Source organism: Canis lupus, chromosome 27 (assembly GCF_011100685.1).
Source record: "Canis lupus familiaris isolate Mischka breed German Shepherd chromosome 27, alternate assembly UU_Cfam_GSD_1.0, whole genome shotgun sequence".
NCBI lineage: Eukaryota > Metazoa > Chordata > Mammalia > Carnivora > Canidae > Canis > Canis lupus.
The window spans coordinates 42,519,544-42,546,391 of record NC_049248.1 but is presented as its reverse complement, the minus strand read 5'-3'; the positions used below and the strand labels follow the sequence as shown (position 1 = coordinate 42,546,391).

The 26,848-nt window shown below is 42.3% G+C and overlaps 1 protein-coding gene and 1 pseudogene across 4 annotated transcripts in view; one reads left to right on the top strand and one right to left on the bottom strand.

Moving 5' to 3' along the window:
* The window catches only part of DIP2B (disco interacting protein 2 homolog B), a 220,545-nt gene that overhangs the window by 100,304 nt on the left and 93,393 nt on the right, over window positions 1-26,848 (bottom strand). For all 4 annotated transcript variants that reach the window (XM_038577654.1, XM_038577656.1, XM_038577653.1 and 1 more), the window contains exon 2: window positions 12,946-13,017. In XM_038577654.1, the coding sequence (XP_038433582.1) occupies window positions 12,946-13,017 (72 nt within the window). The remainder of the gene's footprint in view (window positions 1-12,945; window positions 13,018-26,848) is intronic.
* On the top strand, window positions 756-3,964 carry LOC102151421 (annotated as a pseudogene).

Here is a 26,848-nt window from a genome sequence, read left to right as displayed (position 1 = left end):
GCAATTTAGTTTGTAGGAGAGTTTCAGGGAAGGTCTGTTAAGAGGAGACACTGACACAGGCTTTCGCAAAGCACAGAGACGCAAAAGCCACTTCCTACAAAAGCGTGGTGTTTGTAGAAGTCCAGTGAGGAAGAAAAACCTTGACAAGATTAAGAAAGGCTGGTGGGGAAGAAAAGCCGGGTTGGCCCCTCATGCTAAGCCAAAGGAGTGGTCTTTACAGGGATTCAGGCAGGAAATGACATATTAACAATGATAACATTTCTGTGGCTCTTTAAACTTTCATGACACCATCTCATTTTATCTTCACAATAACATTATCTGATAGACGCCATTAAGGAAGCAGGACACCCATCACAGATTAAATTTCTTTTTCTATACTGAGAAAATGTCAATAATCACTTTGAATCATTAAATAGAGCCTCCATTCCCACCTCGTGCAAGCAGGTGGGCGAGGGTATGGTGAATCATATGGTGCAGGGGGAATCTTCCCTTTGGAGCTAAAGTACTGTCCCTCCTCCAAATTGCTGAACGCCTGCCTTAGAAGGATAGGTGGTTAACCTCATTGCCTAGGAAAAGGCAGGAAGAAGGAGAGTGTTTGCATTTGGAGTCTGGAAAAGGGGCCATCTGCCTGATTGGTAGGGGTGGATTCTGGAAGAAAGGGGAGTTAGAGCTTCTGGGTCTGTGAAGTGGCAGGTGTCTGAACAGATCCCGACCTAGCGCTTCCTGGGCCACCTGGCAGCAGGAAGATGGTGAGCATGGAGCTGAAAGAGTACCATGCCGAGAGCTCTGCCCTGAGAATGCAAGAGGGGACCTTGACTGAGCTGAGCAGACTGGGCTCTTCCATCCAGGAAGCATGCTTAGCAGGAGGTCCGTATCACACTGGTCACAGTGTTCAAAAAGTACCTCACAAGGCACTAAAAAGCAACAACAGACTATGGGGTTCTTCCCTTTTGGGTGTGGAAGCTGCACTGACCACCTCTCCCTTCTGCTCTAGCAATATCCCAGGGGGTTCTTGAACAATTCAGAGAAGCCTCCAGAGGAAGATAGTGGACTTCCCTTCTGATAAGGAATGTGGGAATAGATAGGACTGCAATGTGTGTGCACTCCAGACTATAATACTATCCAAACCTAGCAAATGAAAGCACAGAACTGGGACTGGAATACAAAACTCCTTCTTTCCATCAGGATGTGATCCTCACTCAGGAAGGAACTTTTAAATCAAAATGGGATAAATAAAATAAAATAGATCCTACCCCCTCCACACACACAAAGTGCTGCCTACTTAATATTTATATAGTTGGAAATGTTCTGGAGCATTCCGAAATGCCATACTTGACTTCAATAGCTGGTTTTAAGATCACATCCCTTTGAATTTCTATAGTTAATTGTTTAGAACTCTCTTACAATGCTTAGTTTACTGTATTTTTTATAATCCTCATTTGTATACCTGTCTTATCTCCCCTACTACAGTATAAATAACTTGAGGTCAGAGTCTGGTCTTAACTCATCTTGTATCTCCTGCAGTAACCAGCTCTGGGTCTCACAGTGTAGGCACCAACAATTTGACTAAAATAAATAATCTTGTCTGCCTCCTCAGTTCCACCAATGATAGTGAATGACTAGGAAAAAAAGACAAAAATGGAGAGATACCAATTTAAAGGGCATGGTCAAATGTTAATCTGAAAAGCCTGCTTATTTGTGTATCTCTAAGCTATGCAAGTTTCATGCAAAAAAAAAAAAATGTGTGCCTTTCATAATTTTCATACTTAATGCAAGGTCATTAAGAAAAACAGAGTTGTAAACTGATGGTTACCAGATGGGAGGTGGGTGGGGCAATGGGCCAAATAGGTGATGGGGAGATTAAGGGGTGCACCTGTCTTGATGAGCGAAGGAAGGAAGGAAGGAAGGAAGGAAGGAAGGAAGGAAGGAAGGAAGGAAGGAAGGAAGGAAGGAAAAAGGAAAGGAAAGGAAAGGAAAGGAAAGGAAAGGAAAGGAAAGGAAAGGAAAGGAAAGGAAAGGAAAGGAAAGGAAAGGAAAGGAAGAAAGAAAGAAAAGAGAAAAGAAAAGAAAAGAAGAGAAAAGAAGAGAAGAGAAGAGAAAGAGAGAAAAGAGAAGAAAGGAAAGGGAAGGAAAGGGAAAAAAGAAAAGAAAGAAAAAGTCACAGACTATCCTCAAGAAGGGTTATCAGAGGCTTCAGAGAGCATATAACACAAGGTTTTCTTTGGTTTCATTTTAATTCGGTCATATACAGGCTTGCACAATCTCAAAGGCAGGACTGAACGGAGAACAGTGATGAAAGGGGTGTGGAGCCGCTGGCAAAGGCAGCATGTGGATACACACTGGAATACCAGTGAGCAAATACCCTCTAGCAAAATAAGCAGTGATCACAAAAGAAATCCAAGTTTGGGGAAAGTCTCCGGGTCACCAGAGTGTCTTACCAGGACAAGCTGGAGAATATCAACACATGACCAAATTCATAAACAGACAGGTCTTATCCCTAAAAGGGCAGCAGGTGAGGGACTGGGAAAAAACAATGTGCAAACCTAGGCCAAGAAGGAACATGGAAAAGGTGAGATTCTATTCTAAAGCAGGAGACAAACACAACTAAATGAAGTGAAAGATGGTGGGACAAAGGCTAAGGACAAAGAAGAAAAACACACAAAGGTTGCAAACAATCTCAAATACATGAAGACAGAATGGATTGTTAACCCAATGCCATCCAAAACGGAAGCTGTAGTAATGTCCTCAGACAAGATACATGGACTCAAAAGAGGGGGCACAATTGAACTTCAAGGGCAATTTTTAAGACTGATTGATTGATTGACTGTGGGGGGTGGGGGGGAGGAAGAGAGGAAGAGAGAGACTCTTTAAGCAGGCTCCACACCCAGGGCAGAGCCCCACATGGAGCCTGACCTCACAACCCTGAAATCATCACCTGAGCTGAAATCAAGAGTCAGATATGTACTGTAACAAGGACAACTGACCCACCCAGGCGCCCCTTTAAGGGAAATTTTAAATGGTGGGCAGTTGCTAAACAGAGCTGAGCAGGTCTCTTCTCAGACCCCCTGAAGGAGGGAGGCCTCCCAGTATGAACACATAAATCAGGCCGCTTTGGAGACCATATGATCCGCTTGCTCATGAACAGTAAAAATGAGGTACTGTCTTTGAGGTCTTTCAGTTTGATAGGAATTATCTTTGTACAAATTCTGAATAACGCTTACATAGAAATTTAAGGATAAAGAATTCTGATTAAACACGGCAGAACACTTCCATCTATCCCTACTCTTTCTCAAAATGCCACCAGAAGGATGATGAAGGCCTGTAGCAGAATAGGAAAACAAACAGTTCAGATACTTGCAGGAAGAGAGCCAGCACCAAGAGCTGTTTCTACAAAAAGAATAATAAACTGATGGATAATTCTGAAAAAAAAAAGAAAAAAGAAAAAATTGTAATCCTGGTAAGGCAAACGGCTTAGCTGTGAACAGTATTTACATAATCATAATCATGTAGTAAGCACTGAGTTTCCTCAGCTACTGCTAAGGTAAGGTGCTCAGTCACCGCATCAGGGTGAGGCTCTCGTCTCATTGGGTGACTAGCACCATGCCCAGCAGCGCCTGAGCAACCGTGGCCTTGGTCCTGGAGCTCGCCTGCATCTACTCGGCCCTCACCCTGCACTACGAAGAGGTGAGGGTCATGGAGGATAAGATCAAAGCCCTATTAAGGTAGCAGGTGTAAATGTTGAACCTTTTGGGCTGGGCTTGTTTGAAAGGCCCTGGCCAATGTCAACATGAGGAGCCTCATCTGTAATGCAGGGGTTGGTGAACCCTAAGGAGCAGCAGCTGGTGCTACACTGGCAGGAGGTCCCACTCCCTCCACCTCAGCCTCAGCTGAGGAGAAGAAAGAGGCAGCAAAGAAAGAATCAGAGGAGTCTGGTGATGACATGGACTTTGGTCTTTTCAACTAAACCTCTTCTGTAACCTGTTTGATAAAAAGCTGAACTCTTAAAAAAAAAAAAAAAAGCCAAGGTGGCTCATTTGGTTAAGCATCTGCCTTTGGCTCAGGGTCCTGAGATGGAGCCCCTCCAATGTGCTCCCTGTTCAGCTGGGAGTCTGCTTCTCCCTCTCCTTCTGCCCCTCTCCCTGCTCATGTACATGCTTTCTCTCTCTCTCTCAAATAAATGAATAAAAATCTTTAAAAAATATATAAGCATTGAATGCTGATTTAACAACAACAGAAGTAACATATTAAGCCCAAGTAACATAATTAGAGCCCAGAATAAGTAGGAAATGTGAAATGTGAAGAAATGAGGAAAAGGGGGAAAGGGAGTATGTGGTATCTATGTGGTTGAGGGAGGAATATGTAAGACAGCAAGATTCTCATCTTGTCTAGTAGGAAATAAATAACGCCACAAATTGAAGGAAAAAAAAAAAGTCCAGAAATAGTAAAAATGTTACCTCGAATCACAGAGGTAAATGCCAGAAAAACAGTTAAAGACGCTGAAAGAATCCATCTCCAGGGAAGAAGAGACACTGCCCATTTTTGTTGTTGTTATAAACCCTGTAGTCCCATTTGACTATTTAAAATAGATTCAAATAAATAAATAAATAAATAAATAAATAAATATTCATTAATTTCATTTAAAAATAAAAATTAAATGGAGAAATGCCAAATCTCAGATGAGAACCAAAATACCCTACACAGTCTCTTAGAGTTGTAGCATGTCTAAGTTAAAAGATTTATTGAGGGTGGAGACATGCTGCCAGGATCATCACTCTCCAATCTGTAGAGTAATCTGTTTCTTTCATTACCTGACAGTTTCATCTTCACAGATGTTTACTGAAAGAGATACTGGAAATTCTAAATATCCTTTCTGTTCGGTTCCACAAACATTTCTAAACATTTACTATATGTCAGGTCCTAATGCTAGAAACTGGAGACATGAAGAATAAAAATAATAATGAAAAAAAGATGGGCAGCCCTGGTGGCACAGCGGTTTAGCGCCGCCTGCAGCCCAGGGTGTGATCCTGGAGACCCGGATCGAGTCCCACGTTGGGCTCCCTGCATGGAGCCTGCTTCTCTGCCTGTGTCTCTGCCTCTCCTCTCTCTTCCTATCCTATGAATAAATAAATAAAATCTTTAAAAAAAAATGATGATGATGATGAAAAAAAGAATTTTCCTGATTTTAAAGTCCTTAAGAGTCTAGTAGGAGGTAAGACACATGAATAAACCATAATCAATGGGACAGCCAAGAGTTAACTTTTTAAAAATGCATCTCAGATAAAGGGAGTGGGGACTGTTTTTTTTTTTTTTTTCTGGGCCTTTTTATTTTTTTTTTAAATTTTTTTATTTATTTATGATAGTCACAGAGAGAGAGAGAGAGAGAGAGGCAGAGACACAGGCAGAGGGAGAAGCAGGCTCCATGCACCGGGAACCCGACGTGGGATTCGATCCCGGGTCTCCGGGATCGCGCCCTGGGCCAAAGGCAGGCGCCAAACCGCTGCGCCACCCAGGGATCCCGGGACTGTTTTTGATAGGGCTGATCAAGGAAGGCTTCTCTGTGGAAGTCCTAGTTGAGCAAACCTGGGTAGACGGAGGGTGCAAGCTGGAGGGTGCAAGCTGGAGCAGGGGTGGGGGATAGGTGGGAGAGATGTCCCAAGGCAGACTCAGCCTTGTTCAATGCTATCTCCTGGGGTCTCAATAGTACTTGGAAGCCCGCATGTACTCAGTATATATGTGTTGTCTGGAGGTTCTATCAGTAACCCCGGTATCATTAGAATAAACTCTTTTTCTATTCAAGGTAGCTGAAATATTAGTTATTTGTATCCAAAGTATCTTAACTTAAAGATTAGACCCAGGATCAGCTGAGAGAAATCACCTTCCTGCATAAAACCTTCCATTTTTCTACAACTCTAAGAGTGGGCAAGAATGACTAGTTTACAGAGGAGTTAGAACACACATGGTTTGAAATTTCAATTTTTTGGACCATGCCAAAAGAGAGTTAATTTCTAGCCCCTTCTTCCTGAACATCTTGCCAACTGAGGTGAGAAACTCTATATCCAGGCCCCAGCAGTTGCCATATTGAAAGATTTCTATGGGCCATTCCTTTCAAAGAGGTCATGGCTTAGAATGAGTAGGAGACGTGAACCTGGCAAAGCTTCCTTTCTACCATGACTCTCCACGTGAGAGCATCTTGAGTCCTTGAGTATGATTTTAACCTTTATCAAGATACATATTTTTCATACAGCATGGCTCTTCACTTACCAGACAAAAATCTGGCTTGTGTTAACTAAAGAAAAAAGAGTCAGTTCCAAGGTTGGAAGATTTGAGAAATTTGACACATCATATTTTTGTCATACTTTAGAACCTAACCCCTGTGATCCCACCGAATTAACCTATCCCTATTATTAACCAGTACTGTCCTTACTCAATCTCTACTACTTAATTTCTAAGTTTTTCTTCAACCTTATGTTCTCTTAGCACGTTTCTCCATTCTCCTGCTACACTTAAATTTTTTTAAGTCTTAAAGATTCATTTAACATTTGAGGAAAGAAATCTAAAATATACATAGATATGCAATCCAAGATAATTTCAACTTCAAATAAACTCCATACAAAAAAATTATTCATGGGCAGCGCTGGTGGCTCAGTGGTTTAGCGCCGCCTTCAGCCTAGGTTGTGATCCTGGAGACCCAGAATCGAGTCCCACATCCGGCTCCCTGCATGGAGCCTGCTTCTCCCTCTGCCTGTTTCTCTGCTTCTCTCTCTCTCATGAATAAATTTTTTTTTAAAAATCATTCACTAGGGGGATCCCTGGGTGGCGCAGCAGTTTGGCGCCTGCCTTTGGCCCAGGGCACGATCCTGGAGACCCCTAATTTAGTAAGTTTAAAACTTGTATTCCAATGTGCTTCAAAAATAAATAAATAAATAAATAAATAAATAAATAAATAAATAAATAAATAAATAAATGCCTTCTTCAAAATCTACAAAGATATATGGGCAAATATTCCAAGGGGTAATCTCTTCTTTTGCTATAGAACCTATACAATATAGATTATTCAGCCCGGCAACCAACCCCATTTTGGGAAAACCATGAATAGATTCAAGATCTGAGGTGAGCAAAATCATAAACACAAATGGTAGAGAACTCCCCAGTAAGAAACCCTCACTAAAATATGTAACTACTATAGGATGGACTTTAGGAAGAAGGAATTAAACTGAAAGGAAGAAGTGAGATATATGAAGAAATAGCAAGTAAAGAATGTATATTAAGTACTGTTAGGTACATAAGACAATAACTGATAATGGAGAGGGCATGTAAACAAGGTGGTACTAAAATGTAGGATGGAGAGTAATAGTCATAGCCACTGAAGCGTTTTTAAAAGTACTTGTATTGTCTGAGAGGAGAATTAAGATGTCTAATAACTCTAGACAGATTAGATTATTTAAAGAGCCTTAGGATAAAAAACACCACAGGGACAAAGACAGTTAACTCATGATAAAGGGAACAATTTTCAAAGAAGACATTGTAATTCTTCATGTATACCTAGTAACATCACTTTTTTTACTTTGTAAACCTATTTATTTCTATTTTGTTGTATTTTTATCATTTTATTTTACTTTTTTCATCACAGTAAGTGTGCTCTTTAATCCACATTCCTATTTCTCCCATCCCCCCACCCACCACCCCTCCAGTAACCATCAATTTTTTTTTCTATAGTTAAAAGCTTGGTTTGTGTGTATGTCTTTTTTTTCTTTGTTCATTTGTTTAATTTCTTAATTTCCACATGTGGGTGAGATCATATGGTATTTGTCTTCCTCACTTTCTGCAGCTTCATTATTAGTGTATAGAAAATGCAACAGATTTATATACATTGATCTTGTATCCTATGAGTTTACTGAACTCATTTATCATTTCTAGCAGTTTTCTGGTGGAGTCTTGAAGGTTTTCTATACACATTATCAGGTCATCTGAGAGCAGTGAGAGTTTTACTTCTTCCTTATCAATCTGGATTCCTTTTATTTCTTTATGTTGTCTAATTGCTGTGACTAGAACTTCCAGTATTATTTGAATAAAAGTGGTGAGAGTGGACATCCTTGTCTTGTTCCTAGTAACATCACTTTAAAACCTATAAAGCAGAACTTGACAGAACTACAAGGAAAACTGATAAACACATGGTCATGGTACAGATTTTTAAATACATTTCTATCAGAAATGATAGATCAAAATAGTCAAAAAGTTATTAAGAAAAGATCTGAAAAACACAATGAACTATTTTGAACTAATGGACCAAAACCATCCATTCAACCAATAAGACACAAATAGATGAATTACAGAAATTTACCAAATACTAGGCATGTCTGAACAAATAACAAAGCCTTGATTTGGTACAGGCATGTTTTCTGACCACAGTGAAATTAAGAAACACTTAAGAAAGAAGGCAGGGGATCCCTGGGTGGCGCAGCGGTTTGGCGCCTGCCTTTGGCCCAGGGCGTGATCCTGGAGACCCGGGATCGAATCCCACATCAGGCTCCCGGGGCATGGAGCCTGCTTCTCCCTCTGCCTGTGTCTCTGCCTCTCTCTCTCTCTCTCTCTCTCTGTGACTATCATAAATAAATAAAAATTTAAAAAAAAATTAAAAAAAAAAAAGAAGGCAGACAATCTAAGCATCCAACTGAGGAAGTTTAGGAAGAATACAAAGTAAACAAATAGTTTACTATTTGTAAACAAATAGTTTAAGGAAGGAAATACATATAGAAGCTGAAAGTCATCAGAAAATAAAGTACTTAAAAAAGTTCAACAAATAGCGTGCTTGGGTGGCACAGTTGGTGGGGCATCTGACTCTTGGTTTCCACCCAGTCTGTGATCTCAGGGCTATGAGATCAAGCCCTGCATCAGGCCCCACATTAAGCCCCACTTCCAGCTCCAAGCTGAGAGCAGTCTGTTTGAGACTTTCCTTTCCTCTCCCTCTGTCCCTCCCTCCTAGCCTCCCTCTCTCTAAAATAAATAAACCTTAAAAAAAAAAAGATTCAATAAAAATCAAGATTATTCTTTGATAAGACAAACTTCTGGGAAGACTCATCAAGAGAACAGAGATAGAAGTAGATAATGTAAACAGGCAGGGCCTTCAAAAATAAAGAAAACTTTATGAATAACAGTAAATTTGAAAATGTATACAAAATAGACTATTTCCTAGAAAAAAACCTAAACTTGCCAAAAATGAAGGAACAGAAAACTGATAGAACTTGATGACAGAAAAGAGATGGGGAATGGAGGAGATCCTGAGGATGATTTTTAGGTCTCTAAATTGTTGGGTTTTCAGATGTGGGTTCGATTTACTTAGAAGGAGAAAACTAGAAGAAAAGCACAAGAGCAGGCTGGATGTCACTGTAGTTGGATTTTGTTTCTATTTTTTGCTTTGTGTATGTGCATGTTGGAAGTGGTGGTAGGAATGGTGGTGGAAGTTATCGATTTAATGGATAGGTTGAAAAGGAGGCTCTTTTAAGTTATGTAAATGGAAATGTTAAGTAAGCAATTGGATCTATGGGTCAGAAACTTAGGATAGATTTGAGCTGAAGATACATATTTTGCAGTTACGTGTATTTAAATGATAATTAAAGCCACAGGTATGGCTGAAATACTATAGGGAGATAGAGCGTTGGTTCTAAAAGTGTGGTGTCTGGACCGGCAACTTCCCTATCACCTGGGAATTTAACATAAATGCAAATTCTCAGGCCCCACCCTGGACTTCTAGAATCAGAAACCCTGAGAACAGGGTCTGCCAATCTGTATACTGGCAAGCCCTCCAGTGGTTGTGATGCAGGCTGCAATCTGTGAGTCACTGCTACAGAGTGAGACATCAAGAGGGCTTGGGGCCTTGCCTTGAAAACTCCAACATTTAACAGAGGAGGATGAGCTTGCAAGGATGACTAGGAGCAACAGAAAGAGGAGAGTAAGAAAATGAAAAAGTTTCAAAAGGAGTGCTTCTAGAGTGGCAACTTCCTCGGTGATGTCACTTAAAACAGTTCTAGAAGGGATGGGCACGGGCTAAGAAGTGAGCAGGAGTGGAGAAAATAGAGACAGTAAGTATAGACAGCTCAGAGCAATTTGATCATAAAGGGAAGCAGAGAAGGTGAAGACGGAAAAGGCTGACAAGGGAGGATTTTTTTTAACAGAAGAGTATAACAAGCATGATGGCCTGCTGAGGGTCAGGTGAGAGGGAGAGAGTGAGTGTACAAAAGAGATGGGAACTGGCAGCAATGGCAATGGCACATCTAAGGGGTGGGGCAGCTGTCTGCATCAGCAGGGGGAGCATCTTATTACTTACAGTCTTTGGAACTGCTAGACAGGATAATAATAAAAAGCAGACCAATTTTTTGTTGGCTTTCTTACTGCTTTTTTTATTTTTACAGATACTGCACCCTTATTGCCTGTACCAGGGATGACCCACTTCCATTGCCCTGTCCTCAGTGTCACCGGATGATAATTTAATGTTTCTGAAAAGGGAAGAGGGAATGGAATCCAAAGCACAGGTGCAATGACTGGCCTTGGATAAGGGGAACAGATTACTTTTTTAACCAGATGGAAGGAGGAAAACATGATGGGCACAGATGTGGCAAGTCTTAAGTTTGGTAGCAGGAAGCTGAAGGAGCTACCTTCAAATGGCTTCAATTTTCCGCATGAGGTCATCTGCAAAACCCTTCCTACTGTGATATGGCTATGTTCCATTCTCTTGGCCTACTGCAATTAAATGTCTCATTCCTACTCACTGAAGACCTTCCATCTGTGATTTGGCTCCCCCTGTAGGCCCACCCATGGGGCAAGAATGTGCTGATCACACAGATCTGAGTATGTATCAGTGGTTTCTCAGAGAACTGATAAACTGTTCTGCTTTTCCTTTTAAGATTTTATCTGGGGAACTCCTGGCTTGCTCAGTGGTTAAGCAGCTCCCTTCGGCCCAAGGCGTGATTCTGGGGTCCTGGGATCAAAGTCCCACATCGGGCTCCCTGCGTCGAGCCTGCTTTTCCCTCTGCCTATGTCTCTGCCTCTCTCTCTGTGTGTCTCCATGAATAAATAAATAAAATCTTTTTTAAAAAATTGTATTTATTTGGGCGCCTGGGTGGCTCAGGTGGCAAAGCATCCAGCTCAGAACATGATCCCAGGGTCCTGGGATCAAGTCCCAATGTCAGGCTCCCTGCTCAGTGGGGAATCTGCTTCTCCCTCTCCCTCTGCCCTTCTTACCCATTTGTGCACTCTCTCTCTCAAATAAATAAATAAAACCTTAAAAAAAAGATTTTATTTATTCGAGAGAGAGCAAGTGAATGCACACAGGAGCGTGGGGGGAGTGCAAAGGGAGAAGTGGTAGACTCCCTGTGGGGAGCCTGATATGGGGCTCAATCCCAGGATCCAGGGACCACGACCTGAGCCAAAGGCAGAAGACACTCACTGAGTCACCCAGGCACCCCAATAAACTGATTTTTTAACATGATTTGGCTTCTGTATATAGCCTGACTACAGAGAACAGATCATAGTCCTTTTCTATATTGACTCTTACTTCTTATTGAATTATTGTTTCAGGATCCGACTGTTCTTGCACAAAGTGACTAAAGTAAACCTCCAGCACTATAGAGGTATGGGCCAGGTCCACATTTAAGTAGCCAGAGTACTCCTCTGTCATGCCTTGCTCTGCAAATACTGGCTTTTCATTAGCTGTCACTGGCTCAATTTCTACCTCTTCTTTCTCAATTCCTTTTGACATCTATCTGTTCATGAAGATATCTTAAATTGGCTGTCACTGCACTGATCTACCTGTTTTTGTAGGGAGGAATTTCCAAGAATGATACAGGAAATAAAACAAGGACCTCAGTGAAATATATTGGAACATCATCATTATTCATTTTCTCATTCTATTATTCATTATTTACAGACCATATACCCTGTACAAAGCTTAATATTAGAACTATGGGAAATGCAAAGTCCTCAAGGTATTCGTAATCCAGATATAAAAGCAATTAGCTCCACAAGGAAGAGGCTTGAGGAAATGGGGCTTTGATTGCAAGGGAGAAATTAGAAAACAAGAAAAAAATTCCTTATAGTAAAAGTGATTAAAGCAGAAACAGGATATCAAAGGAAAGCCTCAAATCTGAGTAACTTTTTGGGGGGATTTTATTTATTTATTCATGAAAGACAGAGAGAGAGAAAGAGGTAGAGACACAGGCAGAGGGAGAAGTAGGCTCCACGCAAGGAGCATGATGTGGGATTCGATTCCAGATCCCCGGGATCACGCCCTGAGCCGAAGGCCAGAAGTTCAACTGGTGAGCCACCCAGGCGTCCCTCAAATCTGAGTAACTTAAAAAAAAATATGATGACTTAGAGACAGCCTTGCCTGGAGGCAAAGGTTACATACAGTAAGCCCTCTGGAATTAAGCACACCATGACTCAGGACTTTCTGACATGAAGAACCCACCAGTCTCTTTGCAGAAGGAACAAGGGACTCAATAGAAAAGCTTATTAGGGTTCTTACCCCCAAATCCTCAGGAACTGCAATCCTTGAGTCGCCTTGCAATACTGAGTCTATCCTTCCTTCTGATCTTTGCTGCCTTTGCTCTATAGCACAGTTTGTGCTCAGGCTTAAGGAAGATGCAGTTTTTCCATGACCTGGAATTTTCTGCCATTGAATCACATCAGCCTTGCACATACACACCAGGACCCAAGCTCTGTGTAAATGATTTGATGACTTAGGTATTTTAAAAGTGCCTAGCACACAGCAGATGCTCAATTAAGATTCATTTCCTCCTTTCTTTCCTTCCGTTTTTTTTTTTTTTTTTTCTCTCCCCTTGTGAGGAAGGGAGGGAAAAAAACAGGAACCAACAAAAGACAGATCTTCTGTAAGATAGCTTCTTTGGTGTAAAAATACTGAAAAGGTTTAAACCACTTCTCATTGCCTACCTTGTGTCTGCGGGATGTAGGGAGACAGGAGTTTTGACCTTTTCTTTTCATATCCCTTCTGTGTGATGTCCCCTAAAATAGCAAGAAACAGAAATAGGTTATGCATTATTCTTACTCTGTGGTTGTTCACTGTAAAAATAAAATTAATTACAGAGTGTTATAGAATTACCACATAGAGAGTAGGGGAAAAAATGTAGAGTTCTTTGCCAAGGATTTTGCTATGTGTGATTTCCCACAGTCTTGGAGCAGACTTCTTGTGGAAAATTGTAGGGCTTGTCTCCACACCAATCTAGCATAGCAATATGCTGCATACCATGTCAGAGATTCCCAAGTTCCTAGGCATCCCTCGTTTCCCTGGCATTTAAGATAGACCAAAATGGAATGCTGAAAGGCTGGCAGACAAATGACCTCTCCAAAGTTTTGGTTTGACCACATTAATACAACTGATATGGGAGGTACTCAACTCTATTGCTATATGGAACCACGTAAAATCAAAAGTCTAGTTCAGGGGAGAAGTTGAGGTTCAGGCACTGGAGTGGAATACCTGAAAGGCCTCTCTGCATCCTAGTACCTACGGTTGAACCGGGGCTGGAATTCTCATATTCTCTCTCCTTGGTTCACTGCTTTGTATTATTTATGTACACATACATCTTTTTCATAAGGTTAAAATTTAAAAGTATACACAAAGCACACAAAAAGTAGACATGCAACAACTGCAATAAGAATAAAAACTGATTAACAGAGGAAAAATGTGTGGTTCAAGTGCCAAGAAATATACTAGGTACTAAAGAAAGGGTAGCAAATGAATGGGTAGAGAGCTGGGTGAGGAGGAACAGGAAACACAGGAGAACAAAAGTTCATTCAAGGGAGAATGAGTAATTCAAAGCCGGGGGAATAAATACATGTTGTGAGTTGACATGGTAGAGCATTGTTTTCTAAAAAAGAATTTTTTTAAATTGAAATAAAATTTTAAAGTCAAAATTTAGCATAAAAAGTAAGTTGTATACTAAAATTTACAACACTGGTGAACACAGATTTGAAACCAAGGGTGGTGAATGCCAGCTGCTGTCAGCCTGAACACAGGACTGATGGCGTGGACGGTGGGAAGGTAGCAGGCCTCGCGGAGGGGCTTACACAGGGAGTGACACAGACTGCGGAGTCAGCAAGGCAGTTCACTCTTCCTGAGGAGGATGGGACCAAGGGTAGAGGCTCAAAGAGACTACCTGCTAGCCCAGGGCTACTACCAATGTACCAGTGATCTGGGCAAGTTAGTAGTATCCTAAATTAAAGACAGTGGTAGAAGGGAAGAAAAGAAGTGAACAGGGACAGCTGGATGGCTCCAGCAGTTAAGTATCTGCCTTAAGCTCAGGTCCAAGGGGCCTGGGAGGGAGCCCCTTGTTGGGCTCCCTGCTCAGTGGGGAGTCTATTTCTACCTCTCCCTCTGTGTACTCTATCTCTCTCTCAAATAAACAATTTTTTAATATTTTTTTTTTTTTATTCACAAGAGACACAGATAAAGAGAAGCAGAGACATAGGCAGAGGGAGGAAACAGGCTCCCTGTGGGGGAAGCCCGATGTGGGACTCAATTCCCCAGGATTACGACCTGAGCCAAAGGCAGACACTCAACTACTGAGCCACCCAACTGCCCCAATAAATAAATCTTTAAAAACCATTAAAAAAAAAAAAAAAAGAAGTAGTGAATGGATTAAGAGAGACATTTGGGAGAAACACTGGACAGGATTTGATGACTGGATGGATAAGGATGAGAACATTTCCGGCAAATGGTGGTGCTATTCTGTGACAGAGAAATACAGCAAGAAGGGCAAATTTGGTGAGTTGAAGAAAATGGGAATTGGGTTTACGAAAGGCCCATGAGATACACAAAAGGTCATGTCCAATCAATAGCTGGATATGTGGATCTAAAACTCAGGAAAGAGAGATAATTTTAGAACTACCAGGATATAGCTGAAAAATAAAGTGATACAATCTCTTTGGAGTAATTTGGAAATTTCAAAATTTTGATTCAGCAACAGTATTTTTAGGAATTTATTCATTGATAATATTCATAAAGGTGCACAAAAATCAAATAAGAATATTGCCTGACCTATTCTTTGTGATGAAAAATGGAAGGAGTCTAGATACTTACATTATAATTATAGATCACCTATTATCAGTGGCTTTCAACTGGGAGTGACTTTGTTCCCAATGGGACAAATGACAATATCTGGAGGTATTTTTGTCACACTCAGAGGAAGGGGTATTACTGGTATCTAAGGGATAGAGGCCAGGGATGGGGCTAAGTGTGCTGCAATGTACAGGACAGTCACACAATAAAGAGTTATCCAGTCCAAACTATCAATAGTCTTAAGGATAAGAAACCCTGGGCTACATAATAATAGACAGGTATTCCAAATGTACTGGCACAAGATGATGTCTAAAACATATAAAGGGTAAAAGGCAAGTTGCAGAACAGTACGTATAACAAGATCTAATTGTGTAAAAAATAGAAATAGATACATTTGCATATATGTATAGAAAATAGTTTGAAAAATAATGTATATATACATTAAATAAATGTTTACTCCAAAAAATAAATAAATAAATGTTTACTCTTGGGAAATGGAATTATGAGGGGTTTCACTTGTTTTATATACTTTAACAGAGTTTGATTTATTTTTTTTTAAGATTTTATTTATTCATTTATGAGAGACAGAGAGAGAAGCAGAGATAGGCAGAGGGAGAAGCAGACTCCCTGCAGGGAGCCCAAAGTGGGATTCGATCCCGGGACTACAGGATCACACCCTGGGCCAAAGGCAGACGCTCTACTGCTGAGCCACCCAGGCGTCCCCAGAGTTTGATTTAAAAAAAAAACAAAAAAACAGGGCAGCCCCAGTGGCACAGCGGTTTAGCGCCGCCTGCAGCCCAGGGCATGATCTTGGAGACCCTGGAACGAGTCCCACATCAGGCTCTCTGCATGGAGCCTGCTTCTCCCTCTGACTGTGTCTCTGCCTCTCTCTCTCTCTCTCTGTATCTATGAATAAATAAATAAAATCTTTAAAAAAAATTAAAAAATAAAAAACAAGACTAGATAATTTGTACAATCTCAAAAATGTTTTTTTCAATTAAGAATTAATGGTTCTATAGATATGGATCTGTAAACAGTAAGATGGTCACAGTGTGTGTATGTGTGTGTGCATGTATATGTACGTGTATATACATATATGTGTCTATATATATACACACAATAGGGGAGAAAATAAGATACTAATAAACAGTTTATACAGGATATTCAATTTTTGGAATAACTTTTTTTACACACAAACATATACATAGACAAAGTCTGGAGTTTTATATACCAAAATATTACAGTGGCTAGCTATGGCTTGCAAGGTTATGGATTTGTTTTAACTTCTTTTCCTTTTTGCTTATCTGTATTTTCTCATTTTTCTACAATGAACACCCATTATTTCAAGAAACAATAGTTAAAACTACAATCACAGCTACTTACTAGACCATACAAACTGAATCACAATGGCCCTTCATCTCTGCTTCTTTAGTGAAATGAGAGAAATCTGCAGTACATTTTTTGGAAATAAAAACCAAACCTTGTCAAATTAGCAAACTGAAGAGTTTAGGTCATCTCCAACAATACACACAACTAACGGAGATGTGGGAGCATATCAAGGAAACCCTTCTTAAAAAGAGGAAATCAAGTCTTTTATTGCAAAAGAAACAATGGAGCATTCTCCTGTCCCAATTCCCACTCACGAGCTTCCCTACTTCCACTGTACACATACACCCTACAGCCTGAAGGGTACAAGGACCACTGCTGCTGGCTCAGAACACATCTACCTTTATAAGCCTTTCTTCAGGGTTTAGAGTCTCAATCGTTTACTGTCAGTAACTGATTGTGGGATGAACTAGTAGACTTGGCATCTTAGATCTTAATCAATTACTAACCAACTCAGGGTTTGAGAAAAGTCAATTCAGCCATGACAATCAGCTCCATTAAATCCATAAATAAGCAACAACATTAAGAAGACCTAGAAGATGAACTGCAATGAGAATGTGAGGACTATGATGAGGAGCCTTTAAAATGCCCTCCCCCTTTTCTAGGACCACAAGACCCTGCTTAAAAGTCACCTCCTCTGTGACACCTGTCACTTTTTGGTACCCCTCCAACTCTGCACACACTATGATAGCACTCAGCACATCACTGGTATTTTAATTATTTGTTAACATATCTGCGTCCCTACTAGACTGTGCACTTGAGGGCAGGGATTGTGTCGTGTTCATCTCTGTAGCCCGCCCACAGCCTGGCACAACAGCACTTGTTGAATGAGTGATTGAATGAATTAGTAAGGTGGAGGCAGTGAGAGAAGAATGAATCAGAGACATGTGCACTTGGGTGGAAAACCAGAAATGGAAGAAAGAGAGGTCTTCACATTAGCAAGAGCTGAAAGGCCCAGGGAAAGAAATTTAGTGAACCAAGTTTGCTGAAAAACTTGACAGCTAGACTTCAAAGGTGATCAGAAAAGCAGCACCTGCCCCGCTCGCCTGAAAGGAGGAATACAGTCCATAAAATCAGTGGGCATTAAAAGCTACAGGAACTGCACCCACATATCCATGGATCCCTTTGCCAGAGGGCAAGACCAGGCCGAAGGAATGCAGTGAACCTACCTACCTACCTACCTGAATTTGTTATTCCACATTTCTGTCACTGCCCATCAATAGTCTGTGTTCTTATTGTGCTCCCCACGGGTAGTTAACCAGGGTTTGCTGCAAGAAAGCAACATTTTCCAAATACCTAATTTTTGAGAATTCCCTGAGAAACTTGTAAAAATACAAATTCCTAGAGCGCCTGGGTGGCTGGGTCAGTTAAGCGGCTAACTCTTGGTTTTGGTTCAGGTCATGATCTCAGAGTCCTGAGATGGAGCCCGTGTTGGGCTCCCCGCTCAGTAGGGAGTCTGCTTCAGGGTTCTCTCTCTCCCTCTTCCTCTCCTCCTGCACACACACTCTCTCTAAAAGAAACTAATAAATTTTACAAAAAAAAAAAAAAAAAATCCCAGGCCCCTTCCATGAGGATTCTGATTCACAAGTTTGGATTAAGCCCCAGATCCTTGTATTTCTAACAAGTGCCTGATGCTGAGCCTGTATATATATATATATATATTAAAGATTTTATTTATTCATTTGAGAGAGAGAGAGAATGAGCTGGGAGAGGGGTAGGAGAAGCAGGCTCTCTGCTCAGCAGAAAGCCCAACATGGGGCTCAATCCTCTGACCCCAGGATCATGGCCTAAACCAAAGGCAGATGCTTAACCAACTGAGCCACCCAGGAAACTCACCAATAAGTCTTTAAAAATCAGGCAAATTTGGATATTACCACACTAGAGAATCCTGTCTGCAGTGTGCTGGGAGGTTCTGTGGACTTAATGTGAGGAGGAGAGGAAAGAGGAGGGGAAGAGTGTTGTCTCCTGGCCATGCAGCCTCAAGGGAGAGCACAGAACTCTTGCAGACACTCAGTCACATCACAGGCATTCTTAGTCAGAACAGATTTTTTGCCATCTGGCATATAAAACAAAAAGGAGTGCCATAACTCTACCTGTATAAAATTTGCATTAAAATGGCACAGATGGAAGTTAAACCTGTTGTTCAAGTTTTTTGAGAACTAAACAAATAAAGAGAGGATTAGCCTTCCCCTCCCACTAGGGTAACTACTTCTCCACCCAGAGGTGCACTTGGAAGAGCAGCTACTCCCAGGGGTCCGCGGGAACCCTGGTGGGAGGTGCACTTGGAAGAGCAGCTACTTCCAGGGGTCCGCGGGAACCCTGGTGGGAGGCCCCAAGCCAGTAACAGGCACAGGGCCCACCTGGCCCAAGGCTGTCCGCTCGCTAGGCACCACCACAACCTGAAGAGCCAAAGCCAGACACACGGAAAGATATACGTGAGGCAGAACCTAAAGGAAATAAATTTCCTGCTTCCCTCCTCACCCGCCCAGGATCAGTAATTGCTTGGCACAGGCAGCCCAGGGATTATCTTTAAGCGGCATGATGACGGGCTGCGGGAGGTGTGCGTGGGCCTGTTAGCTGCCGCAAGCCCCGAAGGGTAAGAACGAGAGGAGGAACAGTCCTACAACCCCGTCAGCCGTTTGAGCGCATAGAGTGCTGTGGTTAGCCCTTGAGGAGTCTGTGCTAGAAAGAACTACATCTGGAGCACAGCCTTGCCGCCTCCTGGCCTTGTGACTCTAGACCAAGTTTTACTTAACCTCTTGATAAGTCTTGGTATCCACGTCTGTAGAATGGGTCACCGTAACAGCTGTCTTGGTAAGTTTTCATGGTGACTGAGACTACCTGGTATGGGGCCTGGGCTCTAGAAAGTGCCAACATCAACACACTTTCAGTGAAAGCCCACTGAAGCCTCCCCTCTACTGGCCAGGGGTCAGAGGTGGGTAGCCATGCCATGAAGAGAGAAGAGGAAGGCACCCAGCTGACCTCCTACCTGAGTGCTGCAGGAGAGATGTATGCCAAATACAGTACAGAAGCCAGAGGGGGCATGATGAGCTCTGCCTGGGTAGGGAAAGGAAAGCTTTACACAGTGGGTGACACTGTGGCCAGAGTCTGGCCTTTCATTCTAGTATCAGAAATAAGACAAATTCCTAACGAGGCAGTCACTTAGCGGCTTACTCGTTTTCCTCTGCTGCTGACTGGCTGTGTGTGACTACAGCCGTGTTTGAGGGTTCCTTTAGGACTTTACCTCCCAGAAAGAAGTAGAGCAACGCTAAGACTTTTCAGAGATGACTTTGTGAAGCACCCTGAGCAGTTAGGTGCTAAATAAACACAGGCCTTGGGAAATTCTGGAGGGTCACCAAGTGGTATGTATATTAAACTTGATGGACACAGAGCAAGGATTACAGTTCCATCCACAAACTCTTTCTGCTTCAATGGAAATAAAAAAGGTATGTGCCAGTGAAGCCCGGCCTTAAAGTCATACCGATTCAGTCAGGGGTGGCAACAGCTTGGGGAACTTTGGGATGTCACAAAAACATTTTGAATGATGAATGGATGACATGCAAAGTGTTAATAAAACTGTCTGCATCTTTAAGAAGTTCCCAATCTAAACAAATAATTACAATAAAAATGACAAGGGCGGGGGGGGAGGATCTCTGGGTGGCTCAGTGGTTTAGTGCCTGCCTTTGGCCCAGGGCGTGATCCTGGGGTCCCGGGATCGAGTCCCACATCAGGCTCCCTGCGTGGTGCCTGCTTCTCCCTCTGCCTGCATCTCTGCCTCTCATGAATAAATAAAAATTAAAAATCTTAAAAAAAAAAAAAAAAAACATGACAAGGGCTACACTAGGGGTCATGTACAAAATTCTAAGGGAATTTTAAAAATAATAATAATAATAAATAACTTAATACTCTAAGAATAAATAAGTAAATAGTAATACTCATTGAGGGCTTACTATGTATAACCGCCCCTGTTCCAAGAGTCTCACAACATCCCTTAGAAGGTAATATTATTATCAGTCCCATTTTATAGGTGATGCTGAGCCACAGAATGTTTAAGCTACTTGTCAGTCATACCTAGTAGGAGCCATAATTAGGATCTGAACCCAGGCAGTCCTGGCTCCAGGGCCCCTCCTCCCTAATACCACCCTATATTCACTTTTCAGAGTGAAGCTCCAAACTTGGCCTCCAAAAGACTGGGAAGACTTCACAGAAGGTGCTTGCTCTTCAGTTGGGTCCTGAAGGATGGCTGTCAGGACTGTTCTCAAACCCACAGCTGTAGAAGAGAATAGCATACTTGGAGCAACAGAAGGATATTAAAGCTGTAAATTCAGTCTCTGAAGAACAGACACTGGCCCTACTGCTACTCCTTCAGGCCCTGCTGAACAGGAGGGCCCCACTGCTATGCCTCAACATGGGTTCTTCAGACACCTGAAGTTGAAGGCTGGTATGTATCTCATAGGTCATCGATTTACTTCTTTCTTAATTAAATGCCTCTATATAACACAACCAGCATTCCAACTTTTCAAAATATTCTGATACTGACTCATCTGATTTGCCTAAAAATCCTCGTCAATAAACAGAAAAGACATAATCCCTACTACAGAACAAGAAACTGAGATGTGAAAAGATAAATGGCTTGCTTAAAGATACACAGCTAGACTAGAATCTAGGTCTCTGGCTTTTTCCTATTGTTCTTTGTCCATTGTTTATTTGTAGGTGGCCCCCAAATCAGATGCAATAAAAGAATAAAACTAATCTATTGTTCATAAAATGAACAGCATGAGACAAACAATTTCTCTGACTCATTCCAAAATATAGATGACTTTCCAGAAGGCATTAAAAATCCACCCCCACCCCCCAAGAAGGACCCCGCATGAATTGTCTCTTTAATTATCTTTTAAATGAGACAGCCAACTGTGGAAACCGTGTCCAACTGCAGTTAAAAAACAATTAGCAAAAAGTCATTATACATCATTACTAAATATTCAGCTAACAGAGAATGTGGCCTTTCTTTTTTGTAATTAGGAAGGAAAGAAATGAGAAACTAAGAAGAACTTCTATAGTCATCATCTTCCAATCTATACCTGTATCTAATAACCTCTACATGTAAAATCTTTTTTAAGGATTTTTATTTATTTATTCATGAGACACAAACACATAGAGAAAGAGAGAGACAGAGACAGAGACAGAAAGGCAGAGACACAGGCAGAGGGAGAAGCAGGCTTCCTGCAAGGAGCCCAATATGGGACTCGATCCCGGATCCCGGGACCACGGCCTGAGCTGAAAGCAGCCACTCAACCACTGGCAACATACGTGTAAATCTCAGACCAGGACAGTGGTACATGTTGGCTATGGCTGCAGATGGGGAACTAGGACCGGAGTTAAGGTCATTTATACACAAGAAATGTAAGTAGACACATACAGACAAAGAACCAAAAATATAGCTGAGAATGTGAATCAGGTAGATCTTAGTAAAACTTAAAAAGGCAGAGGATTTGGATCCTACCCAGGAGACGCTGGCTAGGAGACAAAAAACAATTTTTACTAATAAGTTTTATCATGTTCTCCTTACAACAATTCTATTCAATGAATTACATTCACCAGCCACCCATCCTCCAAACATCCTTCCTCTAAAGGTGATAAAGACTCACAACAAATACATTTTTTTCCCTAAAAGCACTGTTTTTATTTACACAGAGTCCTAACCACTTCAGCTGCAGGAGTGGGAGAGGTTCACAGTCACAGAGAACAATGGCCTTACCCCCTAAACCAGCTACTGGGCATTGTGGCCTTTGTTTCTCCCTCCCTATTTTTCTTGCCATATCTGAACTGAAAGTGGCCAACAGGATTCTAAAGAATTAAAAACTCTGAATTATTTTTAAAAGCTCCTTGTAGTTTCTCTCTTCACATAGGTAGAATTAATCTTGAGAGAAGAGTGAAAGCCACAGTATTTTCAGAGTTTAGCCAGAAATCAATCTGTTAAAATACTTCAATCTGTTGAAAAAAGATGAGAATTTTTAATCTACTTTTTCTTTTGAAAACAAAAATCAGTGGTTCTAAAAGTCTTCAACTGGCAGCCTATAAAAGCTATAGTCTTCTTTTAACTCACACTTACTAATCTTACAAAAGATTTTCAAGGAAATTAACTTCAGAACACTCAAATTTCCATTCTTAGTTGTTGTCTTCTCACCTCATTTAGGACAATAACTAGACATTTTCCACTTCAAGAATTTGAGAATAAGCCCAGATTGCTTTCTTCCAAAACTCAAATCATAGAATTGTTTTGGCTGCACAGTTCTGTTTTCTAGGTCAAATATATATGACTTCTTACAGATGGTATTTCACCTAAGGCATCAAGCAAGTTCAAACAAATAAAAAAGCAACAGAGTAAAACACTTGAAATACTGAGAAACTGAACTCTGCCTGACGACATCAGCAGGCAGCTGGCTCAATTAATCCATCTAATGCAAAAGGTATGTTCATTTGTCCATTAGAAAAACTATGTCTGCAAATAAGAAATTTGCTATACAAATGACCTGGAGGTCTGAACAGGGCAGGGGGAGCCCCCGAGATGGTGGAGTCGGCAGGAAGAGCATGGGTTCTCTAGCACGAGGAAGGTCTGGGTCTGGACCCTGAGTCTGCCAGTCTCCTGGCTCCATGACAAGTTACTGAACAAGTCGGCCTCAGTTTCATAATAGGTGAAACTGGAAGAACTCCTACCTTGAGTGCTTATGATGAGTCTTAAATGAAAGAATAAATGCAAAAGTCCCTGGCACATAGCACACATTCAACTAGTTTTAGTTGACACCACTCCAGCCCCAGCCCCACCCTTAAGTCCCAACAATAGCTTTAAGCCTTAAAAGGGTTATCTAGAAAATTCTAGATCACTAGGTTCTCTTTAACAACAACAAAGAGAAGAGAGCGCATTAAAAGTCTCTAAAGCCACATCGGGGTAGTACTAGATCTTGGGCAGTAAGACCCAACAAAATTAGTCACTTTGGGTGCCAATAGTCTAAAAGAAGGAAAACTGACATCAAGGAACAGGTACAGACATCTAAACCAGAAATGAACAGAGATTAGTTAAAATGAATATATGTAAATTTATGTAAATAAAATAGTACCGCTGTGCACAAAACAGGATTACATGCATCTAACTCTGGGTGTTGTGATAATTTAGGGCTAAAACTGCAAATGCTAAGGGAAAAAAATAATTCCAGAAAAAAATCAGGGGGTGAGGAAGGGAGGGTGAAGGTAAGAAGAATAAGAAGTTATAAAAAAACTTCTTCACCTGACTTTTATCTTCATGTTTCCTCAGGAAAATCAGAAAGCTGTTTCTTCTGAGAACAGCTAAGTATATTACTCTGACTCTCTTCTGGTACCCATCAGAATCATTTTTTAAAACCAGGCGTAAGGGAGATCCCTGGGTGGCTCAGTGGTTTAGCGCCTGTCTTTGGCCCAGGGCATGATCCTGGAGTCCCGGGATCGAGTCCCACGTCGGGCTCCCAGCATGGAGCCTGGTTCTCCCTCCTCCTGTGTCTCTGCCTCTCTCTCTCTCTATCATAAATAAATAAATAAATCTTTAAAAAAATAAAAAATAAAAAATAAAATAAAATAAAACAAAACCAGGCGTAAGTAGTAACATCTACACGAATCACTGAATCTGGAGTAAGCAGGTCACGCGCCAGGCATTCCTTTATCGATGGTATAGACAAAATTAACCACTGCTCAAAATCTCACTATGTCATCTTGCCAGTGCAGAAATAAAGTGAAAATTTACAAACAGATGAAGAATTCTGTTGGTAGCCAATTCATACCGGAAACCAAAGGCGCACAGGGAAAGCCGTAAGTAGGGAGAACACTGGCACTGCTACAGTACGTGGATCACAAAATGAGCAGCTCGTCTGGGTCAGTGGCCAGCGCTTTTCCAGTGGGACGGACAGAAAACAGATTATCTTTATGTGTTTGGCACAGATTTATGAACTCAGATTCCAGGTGTCGGGAGACATGTTTTCTTCCCTAGTTGTTCCAGACTAGCTTTCTGGGTCCTGGGCAAGCCGCTGTCCTTCTCTGAGCCTCACTCTCCTCATCTGTAAGAATGAGGAGCCAACGAGCTCCAAATCTAAGGCTGCTTTGATCCACGTTTGCTGAATGCCATTTACCTGGCATTATTACCTGTAGCAAGTCAAGACCAAAGGAAGGTATCCAAGGACGCCTGGGTGGCTCAGCAGTTGAGCGTCTGCCTTTGGCTCGGGCGTGATCCTGGGGTCCTGGGATCGAGTCCCACATTGGGCTCCCTGTGTGGAGCCTGCTTCTCCCTCTGCATGTATCTCTGCCTCTCTCTCTCTCTCACTCTCTCTCTCTCTCTGTCTTTCATGAATAAATAAAATCTTAAAAAAAAAAAAAAAAAGGAAGATATCCAGTAGGCAATAAGTTGGATGAGCTCTAGGACAGACATACAGATATTCAGCATCAGCGTAGGAGGTGGTAAGTGAAGGCTTGGGTGTGAATGATATCATCAGAAGGAATGCAGTGTGAGAAGAGAAGGCGGCCAGAAGGGGAATCTGGGAGAAAACTAACATGTAAAGAATGAGCAGAGGAAAACTAAAGGATACTGGGGCACAGCAGGGAGACTAGCAGGGAATGGGGGGGGGGGGGGGGGGGGGCCAGAGAGAGGGAGGAGGGAGAAGAAAAGAGAGAAGGAGAAGGTGAATAATGTACTGTCACAAATGTGAAATAAGGACTGAAAAATACCTGCTGGACCTGACAGCTACATCAACAGGGGCCCAGACAAGAACTGTTTTAAAGGAACAGTGAAGGGAGAAGACAAATATTTATAGTACTGGAGAATGGAGAAGAGGCGAAGTAAGAGTAACAGGTTTTTTTCTTGCAACGTGTTTTGTTAGAAAGTGAATGAGATACGGGGCAGTCTCTACAGGAGGATACAGAGTCAAGGGGAGGGAGTCATTTTTTTCTTTTCTTCAAGAAGAAACAAATTTATATGGTAGAGAGAAAGAGGTGTTAGAGGTTGAAACAGTGACTCAACCAACAAATACTACGATCTGCAAAGCACTACTCTAGAAGGTATGAGACACGAGAACAGACACGGTCCCGAAACTGAATCATGGTCATGAGGTTTACAGTCTAGTCTCTTCCAGCATAGAGAGGCATCCGAAAGCAACCATATAACTAGTGAGTGAATTACAAGTGGGATAAGGGCTATAAAAAGAGGCCGTCCAGTGCAGGGCCCAGGGGGCTGAGGACTGCCCACAGGGGCTGCGGCAGGCACAGTGCTCGGTACCACGCAGGCAGGTTCGAACCCGGGACTTGGCCTGGTCCGGGCAGCTGGGGAAGTGCTCTTCGGGAGTGACGGTTAAGCTGAGACCTAAGAAAAACAGGTATGTCTAAATATTTTGAAAATGAAACAGGAGCTGGGGGCAGGTGGCTGCGGACCCACAGTGGTATGCTTCACACATCCCCCGTGAGGACGCGAGGGGGGCGGGTGTGGGCGGGAGGGAGCACACTGAAGGCCAGTGCCCTGTGGCCGGAGGGTGGGGGCGGTGAGAGGAGGCGCTGGAGCAGCAGGATCGGGGTCCTGTGGGGCAGAGGGATTTAGGATTTGACTACAAGTAAGAAACAAGCCATTGAAGGCCTTTAAGCAAGGGAAAACATGATCAAATACCGCAAAGGAATGACACGACTGACAAAGACTAAAATTCCTGAAAAGATCAGAAGGAATAAGATCCCGAGCTGGGGGCGTGGGCTCCCCCATGGGTTAGCTCCGGGACTTCTCAACCTATGCTGGGAAGGCGGTATGTGTCCTCCATCTGCGAGGCCTTTACGGGTGTGGAAATGTTCCTCCTCAGCCCTTGGGTCAGCCCGGCCGAGCTCACAGGAGCTGGAAACGCTGGGGCAGCCACTTCAAGTGGGCAAACAGCCTTTTTTACTTTGTTGTATTGAACAAATGCTATCATCTTCTGTGTCTGTGAAGACGCACGAGAGGCTGGAAGTGCAGTAGGGCTTGAATACCTCTTTCTCGATGGAAGGAGGTAAGCTGTCAGTCCCAGTCTTCAGGTGACAGCGTGAGGCACGGGAGACTGTGACCTGCACGAGGACACGCACGGGGAGAGCCCGCTTCAAACCGGATGGTCTGGCTCAGGGCCCGAGTTCCTGACGGCTCCTGAAGGCTGTCTCTCGAAGGCTCTTTGCCGAGCGGGACCGGAGAGCTGGAGGAGAGTGTTCTAGTGAAGACATGGAGCTGCCACCAGAGGAACGGGAGGCACAAGCTGGTCTAGGCTCTGCCGCCAGCTGCGCCCCAGAGAGCGGCGACCCTCTCAGCTTCGGTTACCCCAACCGTAAAACAAAAATAATAGAACCTAACACGCTGCTATGAGGATG